The following is a 19,390-nucleotide window of genomic DNA, read 5'->3' on the forward strand; positions in this document are numbered from 1 at the left end:
ACCTCCCTGGATCTTCTCCCTTTCCACAGTAAGCACTGAGGTGTGCATTTTCTCCTGCACATCCCCACTGACCGGAGGCATAGATGTTCTGAGGAGAAGGAGCAGAGGAGGAAATGCAGGGAAGGTGTATTGCTAGTGTTACTAGTGTGTGCATCATAGCAGGGATACAATGGTAGTCATTTGTAGTTTGTGCTTGACAGGAAACAGTAACATTATACAATAAAACTGTAGAAATCAGTGACTGCTCACACTTGCCCTGTGGTCTCTGACATTCTTTTACAACCTGAATATTAATAAGATAGCATATCACGCTGGCAGTTCTGAAAGGCATGAACAGGCATTGGATGAGCATGCAAAGGTGGGGAATTCTGTTGAGCTGTGCATCTTCCTTGCCACTTGTCTGTCCATCTGTCCACTCTGCATTTATAACACCTCATGGTGCTGTTGAGAGGCCTCAGAGACAACCTGGAGAGAAGGGGGAGAACTTGTGAGTACACAAGCACAAACTGTACACCCCTAGAGAAGGTTGGGCAACCTACAGCCTGCCACTGAATTTTATGTGGCTCATGAGAAGTATACACAGAAAATGTCATTTAAATGTTTTCAGAATAGCCACTGTAGCACTTTGTTTTCAGTTAAATGTTTACTTATTTAGATGGTCTGTGGAGCGCTGTGCATTTCCAGTTCCGACATTATGGAATATTGCAGCCCGCTAGGAATGGTACTGACATTCATGCAGCCCTTTGTGTATAAAGGTGGCTGTGCCCTGCGGTAGATGGTAACACGCTATCTCCCATTACTGTATCAGGAAGAGTTTAGGGCTTAGAAAAATATTCAGCAGAAAGATATTCATTGAATTTGGCAAAGAGAACCTGATTACTTTTAGATTGGAAAAGTGCAGTTCAGAGGCCCCCTCGGTATCAACGGCACAACAATGGTACCAGTAAATCTGGATGTTGTGTAAGGTTCCCAGAGATGATAGCTCAGTGATTCCGTATGATCAGGGCTTTCTCATGAATATTTCCCTTTCTTCCTGAGTAGAAAAGGACGAGGTGGAGGTCAACTTGGACTCCATAAAAGAGCTCTGTAACTAAGTGAAAAGAGCCTAGCAGGAAGGGCCACACCGGGCATCAAAATGATGAAAAGAAGGAAGGGTGAAATTGGCAAATATGCTCACATAGGCACCAGTACTCAAAGCATTTGATTTGGGTCAGTCTGTCTTTACCTATGTAACAAATGCTTGTGATTACATGTACTGTTTACATACCTGTGTAAAAAAAGGGGGCAGCTCCCCACCCAGCTACCTTGGTGACCTTTCATGCTTGGAACCGGATGAGCTCTGACCCCCAGTTTTAGGTTTTGTGCCCCACCCCTATTATATTTTATATTCTATTACAGATCATAAAGAATGCTGCAGCCAGATTACTGGCTGGAATGCCTCGGTCTGAGCATGTGTCGCGGTGCCGCCAGTGCTTCGATCGTTGCACTGGCTACCAGTTGCATCTCGTGTGCAATTTAAGATTGCACGGTTAATTCATCAAGTGTTATATTCAACATCTGTTCCGTGGTATTTGAAACGGGCGCTTGTTGTGTATCGCCCACTGAGGACTTTGCATTCAGAATCTTCAGTGTTACTTGCAAATGAAAAACTGAGCACTGTGAAATATGCTTCCACTCAAGCAGCAGCATTTACAATTGCTGGTCTACGAATCTGGAATGAGTTCCCTGGATTTTTAAGGTTATCAATAGAAATCAAACAAAATAAAACATGGAAAAGAAAATCAGATGATACCTTTTTTATTGGACATAACTTAATACATTTCTTGATTAGCTTTCGAAGGTTGCCCTTCTTCGTCAGATCGGAAATAAGCAAATGTGCTAGCTGACAGTGTATATAAGTGAAAACATTCAAGCATTACTATGACAGTCTGACAGGGTAGGAGGATGGGGGTGGGTCGGAGGTATGCATGGGGACATCAAAGCATATCATTGATATTCTAACAGGATGGGTGTGGATAGGTGAGGGGTGGGGTGATCAACAGAGACATACAGCTTTATGGTTTATAATGGGTTAGGAACCCCAGGTCCTTGTTAAGTCCTTTCTGTTGGGTGTTAAAATATACAATCATTCTGACTTCAAAGGTCTTATGTTCTTGTATGGTTTTAAAGTTACCTTTCAGTATTCTCACTGTGAAATCACTGGTACAGTGTCCTGGTTCTGTGAAGTGCTGTCCCACCGGGGTGGGGGCCCTACTGGCTGTATTGGAATACTGAAAGGTAACTTTAAAACCATACAAGAACGCAAGACCTTTGAAGTCAGAATGATTGAATATTTTAACACCCAACAGAAAGGACTTAACAAGGATCTGGGGTTCCTAATCCATTATAAACCATAAAGCTGTATTTCTCTGTTGATCACCCTCCCCTCACCTATCCACACCTATCCTGTTAGAATATCAATGATGTGCTTTGATGTCCCCATGCATACCTCCGACCCACCCCCATCCTCCCACCCTGTCAGACTGTCATAGTAATGCTTGAATGTTCTCACTTATATACACTGTCAGCTAGCACATTTGCTTATTTCCGATCTGACGAAGAAGGGCAACCTTCGAAAGCTAATCAAGAAATGTATTAAGTTATGTCCAATAAAAAGGGTATCATCTTATTTTCTTTTCCATGTTTGATTTTGTTTGATTTCTATTGATAACCTTAAGAGTGGACTAACACGGCTACCACACTCCTGGATTTTTAAGAATGTGCAGAAGTATGGAACAGTTTCATAAGGGTTTGAAAACTAAGAGTAGTTTTCTGTCTGTGATTTTATTATGTTCTTTGCTCTGCTTGGTTGTAGGTCGAATAGAAATCCTTGTTTTCTAGGGTGTTAGTTTTATAGTTACACTTGATGCTTTCTAGTTTATCCTCTGTTTGTGGTACTTTTGTTTCACTTTGTAGCTCTGCTTTTATCAATAAAAGACCTTACTGAATTAATTTAAAAAAGGGGGGGGGCAGACTAGGTTGGGAAAGGGTATGCAATGGTCACATTTTTAAATGAGTGTGCATGCCTTTTGCTGCGTTTGCTTTAATCATGTCTGTGGTTCATAACTGTGTTCTGTACTTTAGACTCACAGACCTGAAAAGCCCACGGTGAGGTTTGGTCTGCCTCAGAGTAAATAACACTGAAGTTAAAGGGGAAAGATGTGTAGTGACTGTTTTTCACTTTTTCCAAGACCAAAAATTCTAAAAGTCAGATGAGGGGAAAATGCAGGGCAGAAGCCAATGTTTAACAAACTATTTTCTTTAGAATTTTTGCTGTACACGATGCTTTTTTTTCCTTCTACATCCAGGATAAGTTATGTTAGTCCACTTTTAAAGGTGATACACAGAAATAAGATAAAACAATACCTTTTTTTATTGGATTAAATTAATACATTTTGTAGATTAATGCAAAATATATTAAGTTAGTCCAATAAACAAAATAGCATTGTGTGTCTTTTTTTTTTGGTGTTTTATTTCAATGTGTTACCTTCTACATTCCAAAAGGACTTTTCCCAAAGCACAGTCCAGCATTTTAAGCGCTGCTGTGCTCCTTCTCACCTCTTCTCCGACTGAAGCACAACCCATCCTTTGCTAAGGAATATAAAGCACCCGATATTACAGGCGAGGGGCTTAGCTTGGGATAACAGCCACTTATTACAGGTGGAGATTCAACTGCAATTAAGAGGAAATAGAGGGTGCAGGTCCTAGGTGAATGATTGGGTCAACTCGCATGTGTAGCTGATTCCTCCATCCCTTGCCTGATGGGTCATTACATTTCAGGAAAGCAGTTCTAGGTCTGAATCTCAGAGCCCATTCAGTCTCAGTAATGAGATTTTATTCAGATCCTAAGCAGAATACGATGGCACAGGAGCATCCTGACCCCAGATGCCTCTCTGAAGCATTGCTCTTACCTCCCCATCACGTGTCTCGATGGTCTTAATCATCACAGTTTTCTTGGTGTGCACCTCGGCAGCACGCTGTTCTGGGCTGGTCTCTGTGTAGAAACAACAACATGAGGAAATACCGTGACTATTACAGAGAAGGATCCAAACTCATCCCCAGCACCTGGGCGAAAAGTATCAGGGTAACCATTATATCTACAGAGCGGACAAAAGGTTACAGTGTGTCATTCTTTTCAATGACAGGCACTATAGCGCAATATTCCTGTCTCCCACGATCTACGGGAATGTATTTGAGGATCTTTCTTTCCGGCATCAGAGAAGAGCAGTTGCAGGGCAAATCCTACAACAGGGAACCTGGTAAGGAGCCTATTTCATAAAGGAAAGGATGTGTCTAACCGAGTAGATACATGTGTAGCATTTAGGTGTGACCGTGTGTGCCAAAGCTTGTGCCTAAATGCTGGAGTATTCTGTGAGTTAACACGTGTACGTGAAAGCTCTGCCTGGCTCTGCACCTGTGTATCCTTCCTCCTTGCATATACACACTGTCGAAGATAGGTGCATATTTACACGATAGTGCTTAGGCAGCATAGAGGGGAATAATCGAACGTCGCCGGCGAAATAGGTCGCCGGCGATCTATTTTGGCGGCGGCGCAACAGCTGGCCGGAACCGTATTTTCAAAAAAGATGGCCGGCCATCTTTTTTTTTCGATAATACGGTGTGGCCCGGCGAAATGCCTTGGATTTCGCCGGGTTTGAGATCACCACTTTTGTTTTTTCGCAATAATGGAAAAAACTGCCGGCGATCTCAAACCCGGCGAAATCCAAGGCATTCGGCCATGGGAGGAGCCAGCATTTGTAGTGCAATGGTCCCCCTCACATGCCAGGACACCAACCGGGCACCCTAGGGGGCACTTCAAACATCTTTTATAAACAACCAAATTAGCCTCCAGGTGCATAGCACCCTTCCCTTGTGTGCTGAGTCCCCCAAATCCCCCCCAAAACCCACTGCCCACAAGTGTGCACTATTACCCTAGCCCTAACGGCTGAAGGGGGGCACCTACATGTGGGTACAGTGGGTTTTGGGGGATTTGGGAGGGCTCAACATTACCCAGGGTAGGGGGGGGATGGGCCTGGCTCTGCCTTTCTGCAGTCCACTGCAACCAACAACAACTGTTCCAGGGACCTGCATACTGCTGTCAGGGTGCTGGGTATGACATTTGAGGCTGGCATACAGGCTGGCAAAAAAGGTTTGTATTTTAATAATTTTAGTGTGGGAGGGGGTTGGCGACCACTGGGGGAGTAAGGGGAGGTCATCCCCCATTCCCTCCGGTGGTCATCTGGTCAGTTGGGGCACCTTTTTGAGGCTTGGTCGTGAAAATAAAAGGACCAAGTAAACCCGGTGAAATACTGCTTATCGCCGGGTTTTATTTTTCCATTATCCGCGAAAGCCGGCCATCTGGTAGCCACGCCCAAGCCTGCCCATGTCCCGCCTTCGCTTCGCCACCAACACGCCCCTTTGAACTTTCGCCGGTGAGGCGAAGGGAAAGCGGTGAAGCTTTCACAAATGTAGCTTTCGATTATACGCTTTTCGCCGCTTTTGCAAAATCGCCGGCCATATCCCGATTTGTGTCGGGAAATAGCCGGCGATTACTTTCGATTATAAGCTGGATAGTGACATATACACGCATATCTGCTACTACTCTAAATATTTATGCACATAACACACGTGTAAATGTCCACGGCTGTGTTATAGAATTTCCCCCCTCCCCCCGATATTGAAATGATCCACAGTGAATTTGTGTTCGGGGATCTACTTCAGAAAGACAAGGGCTGCCATTCCTTTACACAGAGACAGGACCCAAAATTTCCCAGTGAATTCTGTCACTTGGAAACGGGAGCTAGACTTGAGCTGGATTCTTGGGCCCTGGAGCATGCATATACATGCAGAAGAATGGAGACCCTGCTGATGAGAGGATAGGAGAACCTGCTGGGATATGTGGACATCAGAGAATTATATGAGGCCACCAGTGGAATTTGAGAAACCAACATAAATGCCTTACCAACGTCACTGTATTGTTAGGTATTGTGTGAACACTCTCTGGAGCACTAGTGAAAGAAACTTGGGCTAAGGGTCGGGAAATACCCTAGTGAAAAGGCCATGTGGGCTAGCTGAAAGGACAGGAAAGGCATTTGTAGTCAGGGAGGGCCAGTGGTGTCCACCCATAGCTGCAAGTGCCCAGGGCTAGCCCAAGAGTATCAGACACCCTAAGCCAGTGGTTCCCAAACCTGTCTTGGGGGCTTCTCAGCCAGTTAGGTTTTCAGGTTATCCACTATGAATATTCATGGGAGAGATTTGCAAACACTGCCTCCACTGCATGGTAATTTCTCTCATGAGTATTCATTGTGGATATCATGAAATTCTGACTGGCTGGGAAGCCCCCAGGACAGGTTTGGGAACCAATGGCTTAGACAAACCTTCAACCATGTTTATCTTCTTAGGGCTGACTCAAGACCCTACACTTCCCCTCACCCTCGGTAGTCCAAACCTTCCCTTACCAACCTCCCCCTGTGTCAAGCATCTCATCTCCCACCCTCACCCGGGTCCAGCATCTCCTCCTCCTTCTCTTCTCCCTGCTGGATCTACTCCCACCTACATCCTAATGGCATTTAGTGCAGTGGGGGCCTTTCAGTACAGGCCCTTGCTCATGTTGCTACATCCTGCCTCCTCCAGTGCACACTTTGGGGCAGGACATGATGGCACTTGAGATCAGGAGGCCTGTACTGAAAGGCCTACCACAGCACTGACAACTCTCTTAGCATGCTGCTCACCTGCCATAATGGAACCGTCCCACCACCTCCCCCTCCCCCAAATTCTGCTACCCTACGTGAACTCCTAAAACACCACTGTCTATGCCAGTCACAGCTGTAAAGACATCAGTGTGCAGTGGAGAAGTCACTTTCAGCATCTCCAAAGCTGTGAAGAGAGAAACCAAAGTGCCAAATGTTTAGTGGGACCTTAAGAACAAAGATTGGGTATTCGTGTTTTTCTGTGTGGTAAATACGTTTGTTGGATCTTTATTGCATAAATTTTATTTTTCTATACCACCCCATAGCCCACAGCTGTGAAGGACTTGTCTAACCGTGAAGGAAAAGGCCACAAAGAAACGGGATTTCTCTGCTCCTCCCAATGAACCTTTCTTCCTCTCCTGTGCTAGGAAGAAATGGACCTGAATTTCTGGAATTAAGTCTGGGTACAGCCCCCCTGTGCTTAATCTTCTACTGTTTCTGTTTTTTCCAGAAGGAATTATAGTCTTTCCCCTCCCCACCCACAGAGTCTACCCCACTATGAGAACTGAGACATCTGTTCCAGTCCACTGGTTATTTTCCCTTATCGTGACATGGTACAAACCGAATCACTTCTAGCAGATTGAAGTACTAACCTCGGAAGCTTAAGGCAGAAAACGTCTGAATGGGAAGTGTGATCCTACAACACAAAAAGGAGAGAAAAGAAAACTTCAGATTACAAATCCTTGCAGGTACACAAAATCAGCCAGCACCCTAACAACAAGTTTCGTGAGAACAGATAGATAGGACCAGCTAAATGGGGACACAGACCTGAAGTTTCTGGTGAAAGGATGAATTTAAAAATAATCTACTGTTAACTAATAAATCATGCCTCGATCAAAAACTTCAAAAAAGAGGATCTATTATATTCAGTCACAGTGAGAGAAGTCAGGGACAGGCATGTGCATCACTCTGCCAGCATCAGGAGACAGCAGATGTGTTTGCTTGTGAATCTCTCCTAGTCAAGCAACAACCTCCAATCCTTTTCTCCCTCCTGGGAGAGGTCATGGGAAAAGAAAATTAACAAAGATAAAAGGTTGTAGTTAGTATATACAGAAGCTTCTGGGAGAAAGTCTCAGGTCACACTTCATAACAGTGAGCTCACCCAAGATTGTCTCAAATCCTTCAGGTCTTCTGTTCTTTTATTAAGAAAGCATTAGGTCATGGATTAACCGGACAACAGGTTCACAAATCATGGGACACAAACTCTGAAAATTCATTGGCTAGGCTATGTTCTGCTTACATTATATTCTGCTTACCATCAATTAGTCCATATTATTATCACTCTTAGCACACAGGAAGAATAATCAGCTTTTCCTATTATATCTATGTGGGTTTTCAGTAAAGCAGGGGCTCTCTACTGAGTACTCAGGACACACCTAGCCAGTCTGGTTTTCATGATGTCCACAATGAATATGAATATGCATAAAAATGTATCTCATGCATATTCATTGAGGGAATCCTGAAAACCTGACTGGCTAGGTGTGTCCTGAGCTGAGCAGGAGTCCTCCATCTATAGTCCTGCAAGTGGGAGGTGCTGTTTCACTGTCACATGTTCAATTGTGAAGGACAGGCAGGTTCTGCAGGACTCCAGGGAATCTGTCTTTCCCTAGCGATTGAAAACACAATATTGAAGCACCACTCCCTACTGGTAGCAATGCAATTGGGGGACACCCACTCAGCTTAGAGCAGGGGTTCCCAACTCAGTCCTCGGGACACACCTAGCCAGTCAGATTTTCAGGATACCCACAATGAATATGCATGAGAGAGATTTGCACAGAATGGAGGTAGTGCATACAAATTTATCTCATACATATTGATTGTGGGTAAACATGACTGCCTGGATGTGTCCCAAGGACTGGGTTGAGAATCTCTGCATTAACCTCATCTTATCAACCTCTGTCCTATCCAGAGAAAACCAGGACATCATATGATCCTCAGCCCAGTCCTTAGGACACTCTCTACCAAGAAAGTGCCCATCTATTAGCCTTAATTTGATGCTGGCTAGCAGGAAATATCCTGTTTTCTAATCCTTTGTGCCAGCCCAGTTGACGGCATTGGAGATACCCTGTTATGAGTTTGTGAGTAGCTGCTATCTAACCTGCTTTCCTCTCCCTCCAGCAGTTTGCGGTAGGTAGCAATCTCCACATCCAGGGCCATCTTGACATTGAGTAGGTCCTGGTACTCGCGGAGATGCCTGGCCATCTCATCCTTCAGGTTCCTAATCTCATCCTCCAAACGAGCGATGGTGTCCTGGTAACCATTGGCTTCTCCAGCAAAGCGTTCTTCCAGCTCCCTCATCTGGCGCATCAAGGAGTCATTCTGGCAAAAGAGAAGGAAACTGGATGAATGGACTGGGACACAAGCTTCCTCCACCAAATTATAGACACCCAAGAACCTCTCCTTGCTCCCTGCCCCTCATCAAATGCCCTCCATCAATTCTCGCCCTTGTTTCTATTGTAACTTATCTTCCCCTTGTTATAATTGCTTATTTTATGATAAGATCAACTATATGGGAATGAAATCTTGGGGAAAAACATTCCCAGACCTAGTGGCTTGGGCACACTGGTCTTTCACCTGTGAGAATTTGGGATTCAAATTCATCCACACATCCTCAGCTAAATAACTGTGTTGCATTTTAACGTGGTGTCCAATGGATATTGTCAACATCAGCACAAAATACCATTATGCCTGGTGCCTGGACAGTAAAGGGGGGGCTAGGATAGGGATGAGGAGTAGCTCGAGGGTTGCATATGGATTTGAGTCTGGTCCAGTGTGCTAACCTTTTTCTGACTGGCTAACAGCTCGGTGTGTACCCCAGACCATATTTCCTTATCATGCCAGTTAGCGTTTAAGGATGGCATTACTCACTGTGCCCCTCTGTTTAAGAATGATGTTACTTACTGTGCCCTTCAGGGCATCGATCTCGCAGGTATATGACTGAATCTGGTGACGGTATTCCATAAGCTCCTGCTTGGACTGGCGCAGGGCATCGGTATTTTTGTTTGCAGCTTGTGTAAGGTCTGATACCTGTGGGAAAGGTGGATGTGAAAGTGTTGGTCAGATGTAACGACACAGTACAGATCACCAGAAACACAACCATTTCCAAGCAACAGCCAGTGTGAGGCGGGTCCTGTGATTCTTCTCCTGGAACGCACCTTGGATTTATACCAGTCCTCTGCCTCTGAGATGTTCTTGGCAGCGATCGTCTCATACTGAGCACGAATATCTCGCAGAGCAGCTGTCAGATCTGGTTTTGATACATCCATTTCCACCTGAATCTGCTGCTCCTGGAGCTGAGACTGCAGGTCTCGGATTTCCTAAGGGAACAATGATGTGATCCTGTTTTAGCTTTCTAGAATCAGACTATTCTGCAACCAAGCAAGCTCAAATATGATTTAAAAGACATCTTGAATGCTGGAGTTTGGGTTAGTTTTATGTTAGGTTTTAATAAATGAGGGATGTGATTTGCAGTTGTTTATAATACTTTTATACTGTATTAATATGGTTGTTTTATACATGGTGTTGGGTGGTTTATTAAGTGAAAGGAAGTGGGGGGGAGTTTCAAGGGTCATAGGGGTTGGGGGCGGTGGGGTAGAGAAGTTGGGGGGGCGGGATTGGATGGGGTTTGGACCTGTTTCTGGGGTGGGAATATATAAACTATTGAGATGTTACTGAACGTGGTTTATGTTGCACTGTTATGTATTTTGTGGCAATTTATGTAACTTGATTTGAGCTGCCTTCAATAAAAATGTTGAAACATAAGTGAAAGGAAGCTCTAAGCTCTCCCCCCAACTACTAATCTCTGGGATAGTAACAAGAAGCTTGACTTCTATCCTCAGTTGATAGAATCCGTAGGACATTACAGAGCTCTCTGTTAATCCCTGGCTGTAAGAAGGCCTGGGCAAGCGACTGAACCTGGTTTCCTTCCTTGGCTGGTAGAGTCTGTGATACAGTAAGTAGATTCCTGGGTTATGTACATATTGGGACAGACTGAAGGTGTTTCCAACAATGGGCAATCCAGGTCACAAGTACCTGGCAAGATCCCATAGAGTAAAACAGATTTTGTGCTGCGTATCATAGAAATAAGCAGTGGATTTTCCCAAGTCCATCTTAATGGCGTATGGACTTTTAGGAAATTATCCAAGCCTTTTTAAAACCCTGCTAAGCTAACTGCCTTTAGCACATCCTCTGGCAATGAATTCCAGAGTTTAATTACACATTGAGTGAAGAAATATTTTCTCCAGTTTAATTTAAATTTACTACTTAGTAGCTTCATTGCGTACTCCCTAGCCCTTGTATTTTTGGAAAGAGTAAACAAACAATTCACATCTACCCGTTCCACTCCACTCAGTATTTTACAGACCTATCATATCTCTCCTCAGCCGTCTCTTCTCCAAGCTGATGAGCCCTAGCCGCTTTAGCCTTTCCTCACAGGGAAGTCGTCCCATTCCCTTTATCATTTTCTTCACCCTTCTAATGCTGCTGTATCTTTTTCAAATGCGGTGACCAAAATTGCACACAGTATTTGAGGTGCAATCCAGTGGCGTTCGTAGCCTCGACGACACCCGGTGCGGATCGCCGATGCCCCACCCCGGGTGCAGCACCCCCCCCCCCCCCCGGCGAAATGACCCCCCCCCCCCCGGGTGCACGCCGCTAGGGGGGATGCCGCGGCGCGCGCCTGTCAGCTGCGAGTTTGAATCACTACGCTAAATTCTCTCGTTCGCTGCAGCTCCCTCCCTCTGCCCCGGAACAGGAAGTAACCTGTTCTGGGGCAGAGGGAGGGAGCTGCAGCGAACGAGAGAATTTAGCATAGCGATTCGAACTCACAGCCAACAGGCGCACACCGCGGCGTGCACCCAGGGCGGACCGCCCCCCCCCCCCCCCTTGGTACGCCACTGGTGCAATCGCACCATGGAGCGATACAAAGGCATTATAACATCCTCATTTTTATTTTTCATTCCTTTCCTAAGAACTTCTAACATTCTATTTGCTTTCTTAGCCGCTGCTGCACACTGAGCAGAGGGTTTCAACGTGTCATCAACAATGACATCTAGATACTTTTCCTGGGTGGTGACACCTAATGTTGAGTCCTCCTGGGTTCCACATCACTTAGCTCTTGTTCATATTACATGCCATCTGCCGTTTGGATGCCCAGTGTACCTGAATCTGGGTTCTATCCCCTGGGTAAAGTCTCTGTGATATAGTAAGAGGATTTCTGGGTTCTGTCCCTGGCTGTTAGGGTCTTTAGAATAGTAACAGTGTGCCTGGGTTGTATCTCCAGCTGGCAGAATTACTGAGGCTTTGAAAGGGGGAAGTAGCAGGAAATTTCTGCTAGGTCAGGCCATTTCACCATCCTGGAATCTGTTTGACCTTTCATCCATTTCCTCGTTGCAGTTGGAGTGGAGGCTGACACCAGCCCTAGGGTTACCATATGGCTCCAGAAAAAGGAGGACGGATTGAGCCAGCCGGGTTTTACTTCCATTGCTTTCAATGGAAAGCAATTGCGCCAGCCGGGTTTTACTTCTATTGCTTGCAATGGAAAGCAATGGAAGTAAAAGCCGGCTGGCTCAATCCGTCCTCCTTTTTCTGGAGCCATATGGTAACCCTAACCAGCCCTAACCCAGATTTTTTTTTCCAGAAAATGATTCTGGGTGGAAGAAGGAGCTTGAGCACTCTCAGCAGCTAGGAGAGCCCTGAGACGGTAATTAGGTGCAGGCTCTGTTCAGTCATTGCTTTGGATGGTATGATATACAGTATTTACAAGGGAGGGGTTGTATGTTATTTACCTCCTCATGGATCTTCTTTAGAAAAGCAATCTCTTCCTGCAGAGATTCGATTCGCCTCTCCAGGTCAATACGGGCCAGGGTGGCAGCGTCTACATCCTGGGGGTGAGATAAAGTCATGAAACACATTCTCAGACTAGTCACTACATGTCTTACTCTGCTCTAAGCGTTGTTGTAGGAGGCGGAAGGCCTCCAATTATTTAATATACAGAATTAATTCCTCATATTTGGACAGGGAGAAATGGAGGTTTCTCTCTTTCTAAAACAGGGGAAAGCTTGCTGGAATAGCAATTACACTCTACCCCTCCTCTTGCCAAGTCAGGTAATTAAACCTAATTGCCCATTTCTCCTTGTCCAAATATGAAGAATTAATTCTGTATATTAAATAATTGGAGGCCTTCCACCTCCTACAACAGCATCTACCCAGAAAGTCTCCCATATGCCCCCCAAAATGAGATGCGACTGAAATTTCATACACAGGTAGAACCCCTGCCCTTCTCTCTGCCTGGCAACTTTCTTGCATCATGTGGACCATCCTATTGGTTATTGTTCATTGTCCATCATGTATGTCTTTTCCCATTTTTCCTACTAATATTTGTCAAATGTTCTGTGCCCAAATCCTACTGTGAAATAATTCTTCCTTGTTATTTGACACGTGATTTATCTTGTTTACAATTTTTGGGACTCGGTCTCCTTTTGGTTTCTAATCCTGGAAGCCCCTTCTCCTGAGCCCTAGATACATCCTGATAGTGGAATTGAGAAGAACAGTAGATAGAGTACTGACCGCTCTGAAGGCAGAGAGGTTATTCTCAGCGTCTTCCTTCAACTGGATCTCCTCTTGGAGCCTGAAAGAGAAGAAATTTATCCAAGCAGTGCATCAGTGAGAGAATCCAGCTATGGTGCATGAAAAAAGCAGTGCGTTTTATCTAGCGAGAAAGGTGCCGGTACTCAAATGCCAGGCCACCCTTCAGGGGTGGGGTGATCACTGAGGGACCCTCCCCACAATAGCCAGGCCCCCTGCAACCACTCACAGAATCTATGACAAGGCAGAATTGGTGTGTAGAGCCTGAGGTTTTTCATTAAAACTTGAAGACCAGGGGTCAAATTTAGCAGACACTGGAAAAGGTGCCGGTACTCAGTACCCCCAAGTACCCCCTCAAAGAAAGCCCTGGAAAAAAGTCAAATCTCAATGGAGAAAGAGATGAGATCAAAGAGGAGGAAATTTAAAAAGACAGTTTGAGGGTCAGAAGGAAGCTGATTGGGGAAGATGGTGCTAAAGTGAGGGGGAACAGCAGCAGAGGGAGTATCTTTGCTTTCAAGAGGAACATGCGGACTGGTTAGGAGGGAAAGGTTTGATGTTTTGCAGATGACATGAAGCTCTTACACAGTGCTGACACTGCAAAGTGTGTGGGGAAATGAAGGGGGATTTAAGAAATCTGAAAGACTAGGTCAATACTGGGTAGCGAACATCCAGGCCTCTTAGAAAAGGGTTGAGAAGGCCACAGGCTGGCGGGCAGGAGCAGAGGTCGGAGCCTGCAGGACTGATAATGTTGGCTGCTGAAAGTGAAGCAGAGTCATTGTAATCAGGAGATCAGTAGTATTGGCAGACAGTGTGTGTGACCTGTGGCCAGATGGTGTGATCCTACAGCACCGAGAATGAATGGCCAGTGCACTGTGCACAAGCAAATTATAAAATCAACACAACACCTTGTGAAGTCAAAGATTGTAAAACTGAAGAAGTAATCTTTGCTATTGTTTCTTCTGTACAGGCTGGCAGCATGCCAGGCCATGCTTCTATCTGTCTGTGTGAGGGAGGTCTCTTCCTCCTCTATTCCTATTATAGTCAAGGCATGACAATCACCAGCCACACACGCAGCTCTGCGTGATATCACTGCCCGGCAATGCTCACAGCCCCTCTGTCAGGACAGATTATAGGCAACTGGATGTCCTTATAGGGGCAGGAAGCAAACAGGGGCTTCCCGGGTACCAGATTCCAAGCTTCTGGTGTTTAGGAAATACTTTCAGATATCTGAGCCCTACACAATGAAAACAGCTTTCACAAAGGTGCTGTACACAGCAGTGATGGGGTGCACAGAGTGCAGGATGCCTGAAGAAGGGGCTGTATATAGGGTTAATAGGATGCACAGGATGTGTGAGAGAGGGGCTGTATCCAGGGGTGATAGGATGCACAGGGTGTGTGAGGGAGGGGCTGAAAATAGGAGTAATGGGATGCAGAGGATGTGTGAAGGAGGGTCTGTATATAGGAGTGATGGGATGGACAGGGTGTATGAGGGAGGGGCTGTACACAGGGGTGATAGGATGCACAGGGTGTGTGAGGGAAGGGCTGTATAAGGGGGTGATAGGATAGACAGGGTGTGTGAGGGAGGGGCTGTATATAGGGGGTAATAGGATGCACAAACTGCAGGCTGATGCTTTGGGTCTGAGATGTGGGGCACCTTTTGTACCTGGCTTTTTGTCTTCATTTCTAGGTCCAGGACTGTTAGAATGACCTACTACTACTTAGCATTTCTATAGTGCTACAAGACTTACGCAGTGCTGTACACTTGAACATGAAGAGACAATCCCTGCTCAACAGAGCTTACAATCTAATTAGGACAGACAAACAGGACAAGCAAGAGATGAGGGAATTACTAAGGTGGGGATGATAAAATAAGGGTAGTGAACAAATGAGTAAGCGTTAGGAGTTAAAAGCAGCATCAAAAAGGTGGGATTTTAGCCTAGATTTGAAGACGGATAGAGATGGAGCTTGTCGTACCAACTCAGGAAGTTTATTCCAGGCATATGGTACAGCAAGATAAAAGGAACGGAGTCTGGAGTTAGCGGTGGAGGAGAAGGGTACAGATAAGAGAGATTTACCCAGTGAACGGAGTTCCCAGGGAGGAATGTAGGGAGAGATGAGAGTGGAAAGGTACTGAGGAGCTGCAGAGTGAATGCACTTATAGGTCAATAAGAGGAGTTTGAACTGTATGCGGAAATGGATTGGAAGCCAGTGAAGTGACTTGAGGAGAGGGCTAATATGAGCATAGTGACACTGGCAGAATATAAGTCGTACAGCAGAATTTTGAATAGATTGAAGAGGAGAGAGATGGCTAAGTGGGAGACCTGTGAGAAGCAAGTTGCAATAGTCTAAACGAGAGGTGATAAAAGTGTGGATGAGGGTTCTGGCTCAGAAAGGAAAGGGCAAATTTTGCTGATATTATAGAGAAAGAAACGACAGGTTTTAGCAGTCTGCTAAATATGTGCAGAGAAGGAGAGAGAGGAGTCGAAGATGACCCCAAGGTTATGAGCTGATGAGACAGGGAGGATGAGAGTGTTATCCACAGAAATAGAGAATGGGGAAGAGGAGAGGTTGGTTTAGGGGGAAAGATAAGAAGCTCAGTCTTGGTCATGTTTAGTTTCAGATGGCGCTGAGACATTCAGGCAGCAATGTCAGGCAGGCAGGCTGATACTTTGGCCAGGATTCCTGCTGAGATTTCTGGTGTGGAGAGGTAGATCTGGGACTCATCGGCGTAAAGACGATACTGAAGATCATGGGATGAGATCAGAGTACCAAGGGAAGAAGTATAGATGGAGAAAAGAAGAGGTCCCAGGACAGATCCCTGAAACACCAACAGTGGGATAGAAGTGGAGGAGGATCCACCAGAGTATACACTAAAAGTACGATGGGAGAGATAAGAAGAAAACCAGGAAAGAATAGAGCCCTGAAATCCAAGTGAGGACAGCGTATCAAGGAGTAGGCTGTGATCAACAGTGTCAAAAGCAGCAGATAGATCTAGAAGGATGAGGATAGAATAGAGACCTTTGGATTTGGCCAGGAACAGGTCATTGGAGACTTTAGCAAGCGCTGTTTCAGTTGAATGAAGAGGGCGAAAGCCAGATTGAAGTGGATAAAGAATAGCTTGAGATGAAAGAAAGTCAAGACAATGGCGGTGAACAGCACGTTCAAGTATCTTGGACATGAAAGAGAGGAGGGAGATGGGGCGATAGTTGGAAGGACAGGTAGGGTCCAATGAAGCCTTTTTAAGGAGTGGTGTGACTACGGCATGTTTGAAGGCATCAGGAACAGTCACAGTGGACAGTGAAAGATTGAGCATATGACAGATAAAAGGGATGACAGTAGGAGAGATAGTATTAAGTAGATGGGTGGGAATAGGATCAGAGGAACAGGTAGTTAGTTTTGAGGAGGAAAGAGGATGTGCAGTTTCCTCTTCAGTGATTTCAGAAAAAGAAGAAAAGGAGGCAGGGGTTGGAGGGTTGAGAGAATGGACTAAGGGAAGGAGAGGTGGAGGTGACTTGGTTGAGAATTCAAATTTAATCTTGTGAACCTTATCATGAAAGTACTGGGGAGAAAGTGAAGGGGGAGTTGGAGGTGAAGGCACTTTGAGAAGAGAGTTCAGTGTGGCAAAGAGAGTTTGAGGGTTTGAGCCAAGAGAATTTATCAATTGGATGTAATAGTCCTGTTTGGCAAGTAAAAGAGCAGACTGGAAGGAGGTCAGCAAGAATTTGAAATGTATGAAGTTAGCATAGGCACGGGATTTCAGCCAAAGGCGTTCAGCAGAGCGGGCACAGGAACGTAGGTAGTGGATTCTAGAGGTCAGCCAAGGCTGGGGTTTGGTACGCCTTACAGAACAGGGAATGGGAGGAGCAAGAGTATCCAGAGCAGAGGAGAGAATAGTATTATAGGAAGAGACAGCCTCATTGGCAGACTTGGATAACATAGTGGTAGAGAAGAGATTTGAAACACTGGAGGACAGAGTAGAAGGGTCAATAGCCTGAAGATTCCTAAATGTATTGGTTAAGATTGGGAGGGACTGGGGAAGAGGGTGTTTAAAGTGAAAGTTATCAGATGATGGTCATAGAGGGGAAGTGTTGAGGCACAGAAACTGAATTAGTTTGAAAAGAGGATAAGATCAAGACAGTGGCCATTCTGGTGAGTGGGGGCAGTGGAGCACAGTTGAAGATTGAAAGAGGATGTTAAAGCGAGAAACTGAGAAGCATAAGAGTCAGAGGGATCATTAGCATGAATGTTAAAATCCCCAAGAATGAGGGAAGGAGATGAAGGTTCAAGAAAGAAGGAAAGCCAGGCATCAAAGTCAGTGAGAAAGGAAGAAAGGGATTTATCAGGGGGTCGATAAATGACTGCTACTCGGAGAGGCAGAGGAGCAAATAGACGGATGGAGTGGACTTTGAAGGAAGAAAAGCAGTGAGACTGAGCTGGAAGAAGAGGTTGAAATCTACAAGAGGGTGTGAGTAGTAGCCCGACACCACCTCCGCGGCCAACCAGGCGAGGAGTATGGGAGAAAAGATAACCTCCATGGCACAGGGCCGCGACTGAAGCAGACCTCCTACATCAGTTACTCTGTTTCTGTGTGTTCGGACCTCTCCCCTGGAGGAGACACATGCTCCACCCCTGAGAACTGAGAGCCCGTGTGGAGGCTCAGTGTGAGCCCCTTGCCATAATTCTTGCAAAGTCCCTGTAGTAATCTGCAATTCTTCCTGGAGATTTCCAATTCCTTCACAATAAAGAGCAATCTAAAGATCGCAGAGTTTAGTGTAACTCACAGAATGATAGAAAGTTGTGTAGTTCTGGATATAAATCAGAGATTACACAAGTGTGTCCAGCTGAAACTGAGCTGTAGTATCCCAGGTCTAGATATGGTTCAGCCAAGATGTTCAGTATGGCTATTGTTACGTTCACCAAGAACAATTCACAATTAAAAAAAAGAAAAGAAAAGAAAGGAGGAAAGTGAATTCTGTCCTATGAGCTTCTTTTCTGAATATCTCTTACAGGAGTACCAAGAAATGCAGGCAGAGAGCAGGAACATGAGGCAGAAGAAGGAGAAATATTTCCTACTGTTGTGGGTGCCACAGGCCTGATTAAAAAGAATTTCCAAGCTCACTTGGATCAGTTCCCTTATGAACTATTCGGCAGCAGTGGCGTAGCCAAGGGTGGGCCCGGGTGGGCCCAGGCCCACCCACTTTGGGATCAGGCCCATCCAGTAGCAACACACCTATGATGTGGCTGGCAGGGTTCCCCAAGCCCCACCAGCCAAAAACTCCCAACAACTGTCCCTCCTGCATACCTTGTAAATAGCAGATCTTCGCCTGCAGCAAGCAGTGACCGATACATACTTCTCGCACAGCCTTCCCTCTGACGTGTTCCCGCCTATGCAAAAACAGGAAGTTGCATCATGGGAAGGCTGTGTGGCCAACATGAGCAGTGTGTATAAGTTTCTGCTCGCTACTGGTGGAAATCTGCAATTGTAAAGGTATGCGGGAGAGGGGGGATGTTTGAGAGACCATATGGCATGCAGGTGAGAGAAGGAAAGACCAAATTACCTCTTCTGCCCATCCATCTTGGGCCCAGGCCCACCCAAAATTGTGTGTCTGGCTACGCCCCTGTGAATCGGCAGGATGCAAGTAGTACGGTGAGCATTAGCGGTAAATTTGAGCAACTGAGATCAGACTTCACAGACCCTGGCTTAGGAGTGAGGTTCATTACTGTCATGATAGAATGATCCAACACAAAGGAGGAAGGGGCAGAATATCTGCATAACAGATTTTATGGTCTTGAGAGACTAGTAAGTCTTATGAGAAACTCTTTCAAAACCAGGAAGCGTATAGACTGGGAAAGCAGTGTGAGGAATTCTGGACTGCAAAGCCAAAGTCCAGTTTATAAGAGTGGACACATATCATACCTGCTGCTTTCTATCAATGTGCTGTCCGGGATCAGGGTGCAAAGCGTAATGCTGAAGCCTAGACACAACTTGTGATTTATATCCAGGGACAGAGCTTTGT

The 19,390-nt window shown here is 45.5% G+C and overlaps 1 protein-coding gene across 1 annotated transcript in view; it reads right to left on the minus strand.

The window, feature by feature from the left end:
- Positions 1-257: 257 nt before the first annotated feature.
- Positions 258-19,390, minus strand: part of DES (desmin) — a 38,210-nt gene continuing 19,077 nt past the window's right edge. The window contains exons 2-9 of the mRNA XM_030209118.1: positions 13,356-13,416; positions 12,575-12,670; positions 9,944-10,105; positions 9,690-9,815; positions 8,887-9,107; positions 7,382-7,425; positions 3,951-4,033; positions 258-465 (exon numbers count right to left, since the gene is read on the minus strand). Of these exons, the coding sequence (XP_030064978.1) occupies positions 424-465; positions 3,951-4,033; positions 7,382-7,425; positions 8,887-9,107; positions 9,690-9,815; positions 9,944-10,105; positions 12,575-12,670; positions 13,356-13,416 (835 nt within the window). The 3' untranslated portion in view covers positions 258-423. The remainder of the gene's footprint in view (positions 466-3,950; positions 4,034-7,381; positions 7,426-8,886; positions 9,108-9,689; positions 9,816-9,943; positions 10,106-12,574; positions 12,671-13,355; positions 13,417-19,390) is intronic.

This window comes from Microcaecilia unicolor, chromosome 7, assembly GCF_901765095.1.
Source record: "Microcaecilia unicolor chromosome 7, aMicUni1.1, whole genome shotgun sequence".
Lineage (NCBI taxonomy): Eukaryota > Metazoa > Chordata > Amphibia > Gymnophiona > Siphonopidae > Microcaecilia > Microcaecilia unicolor.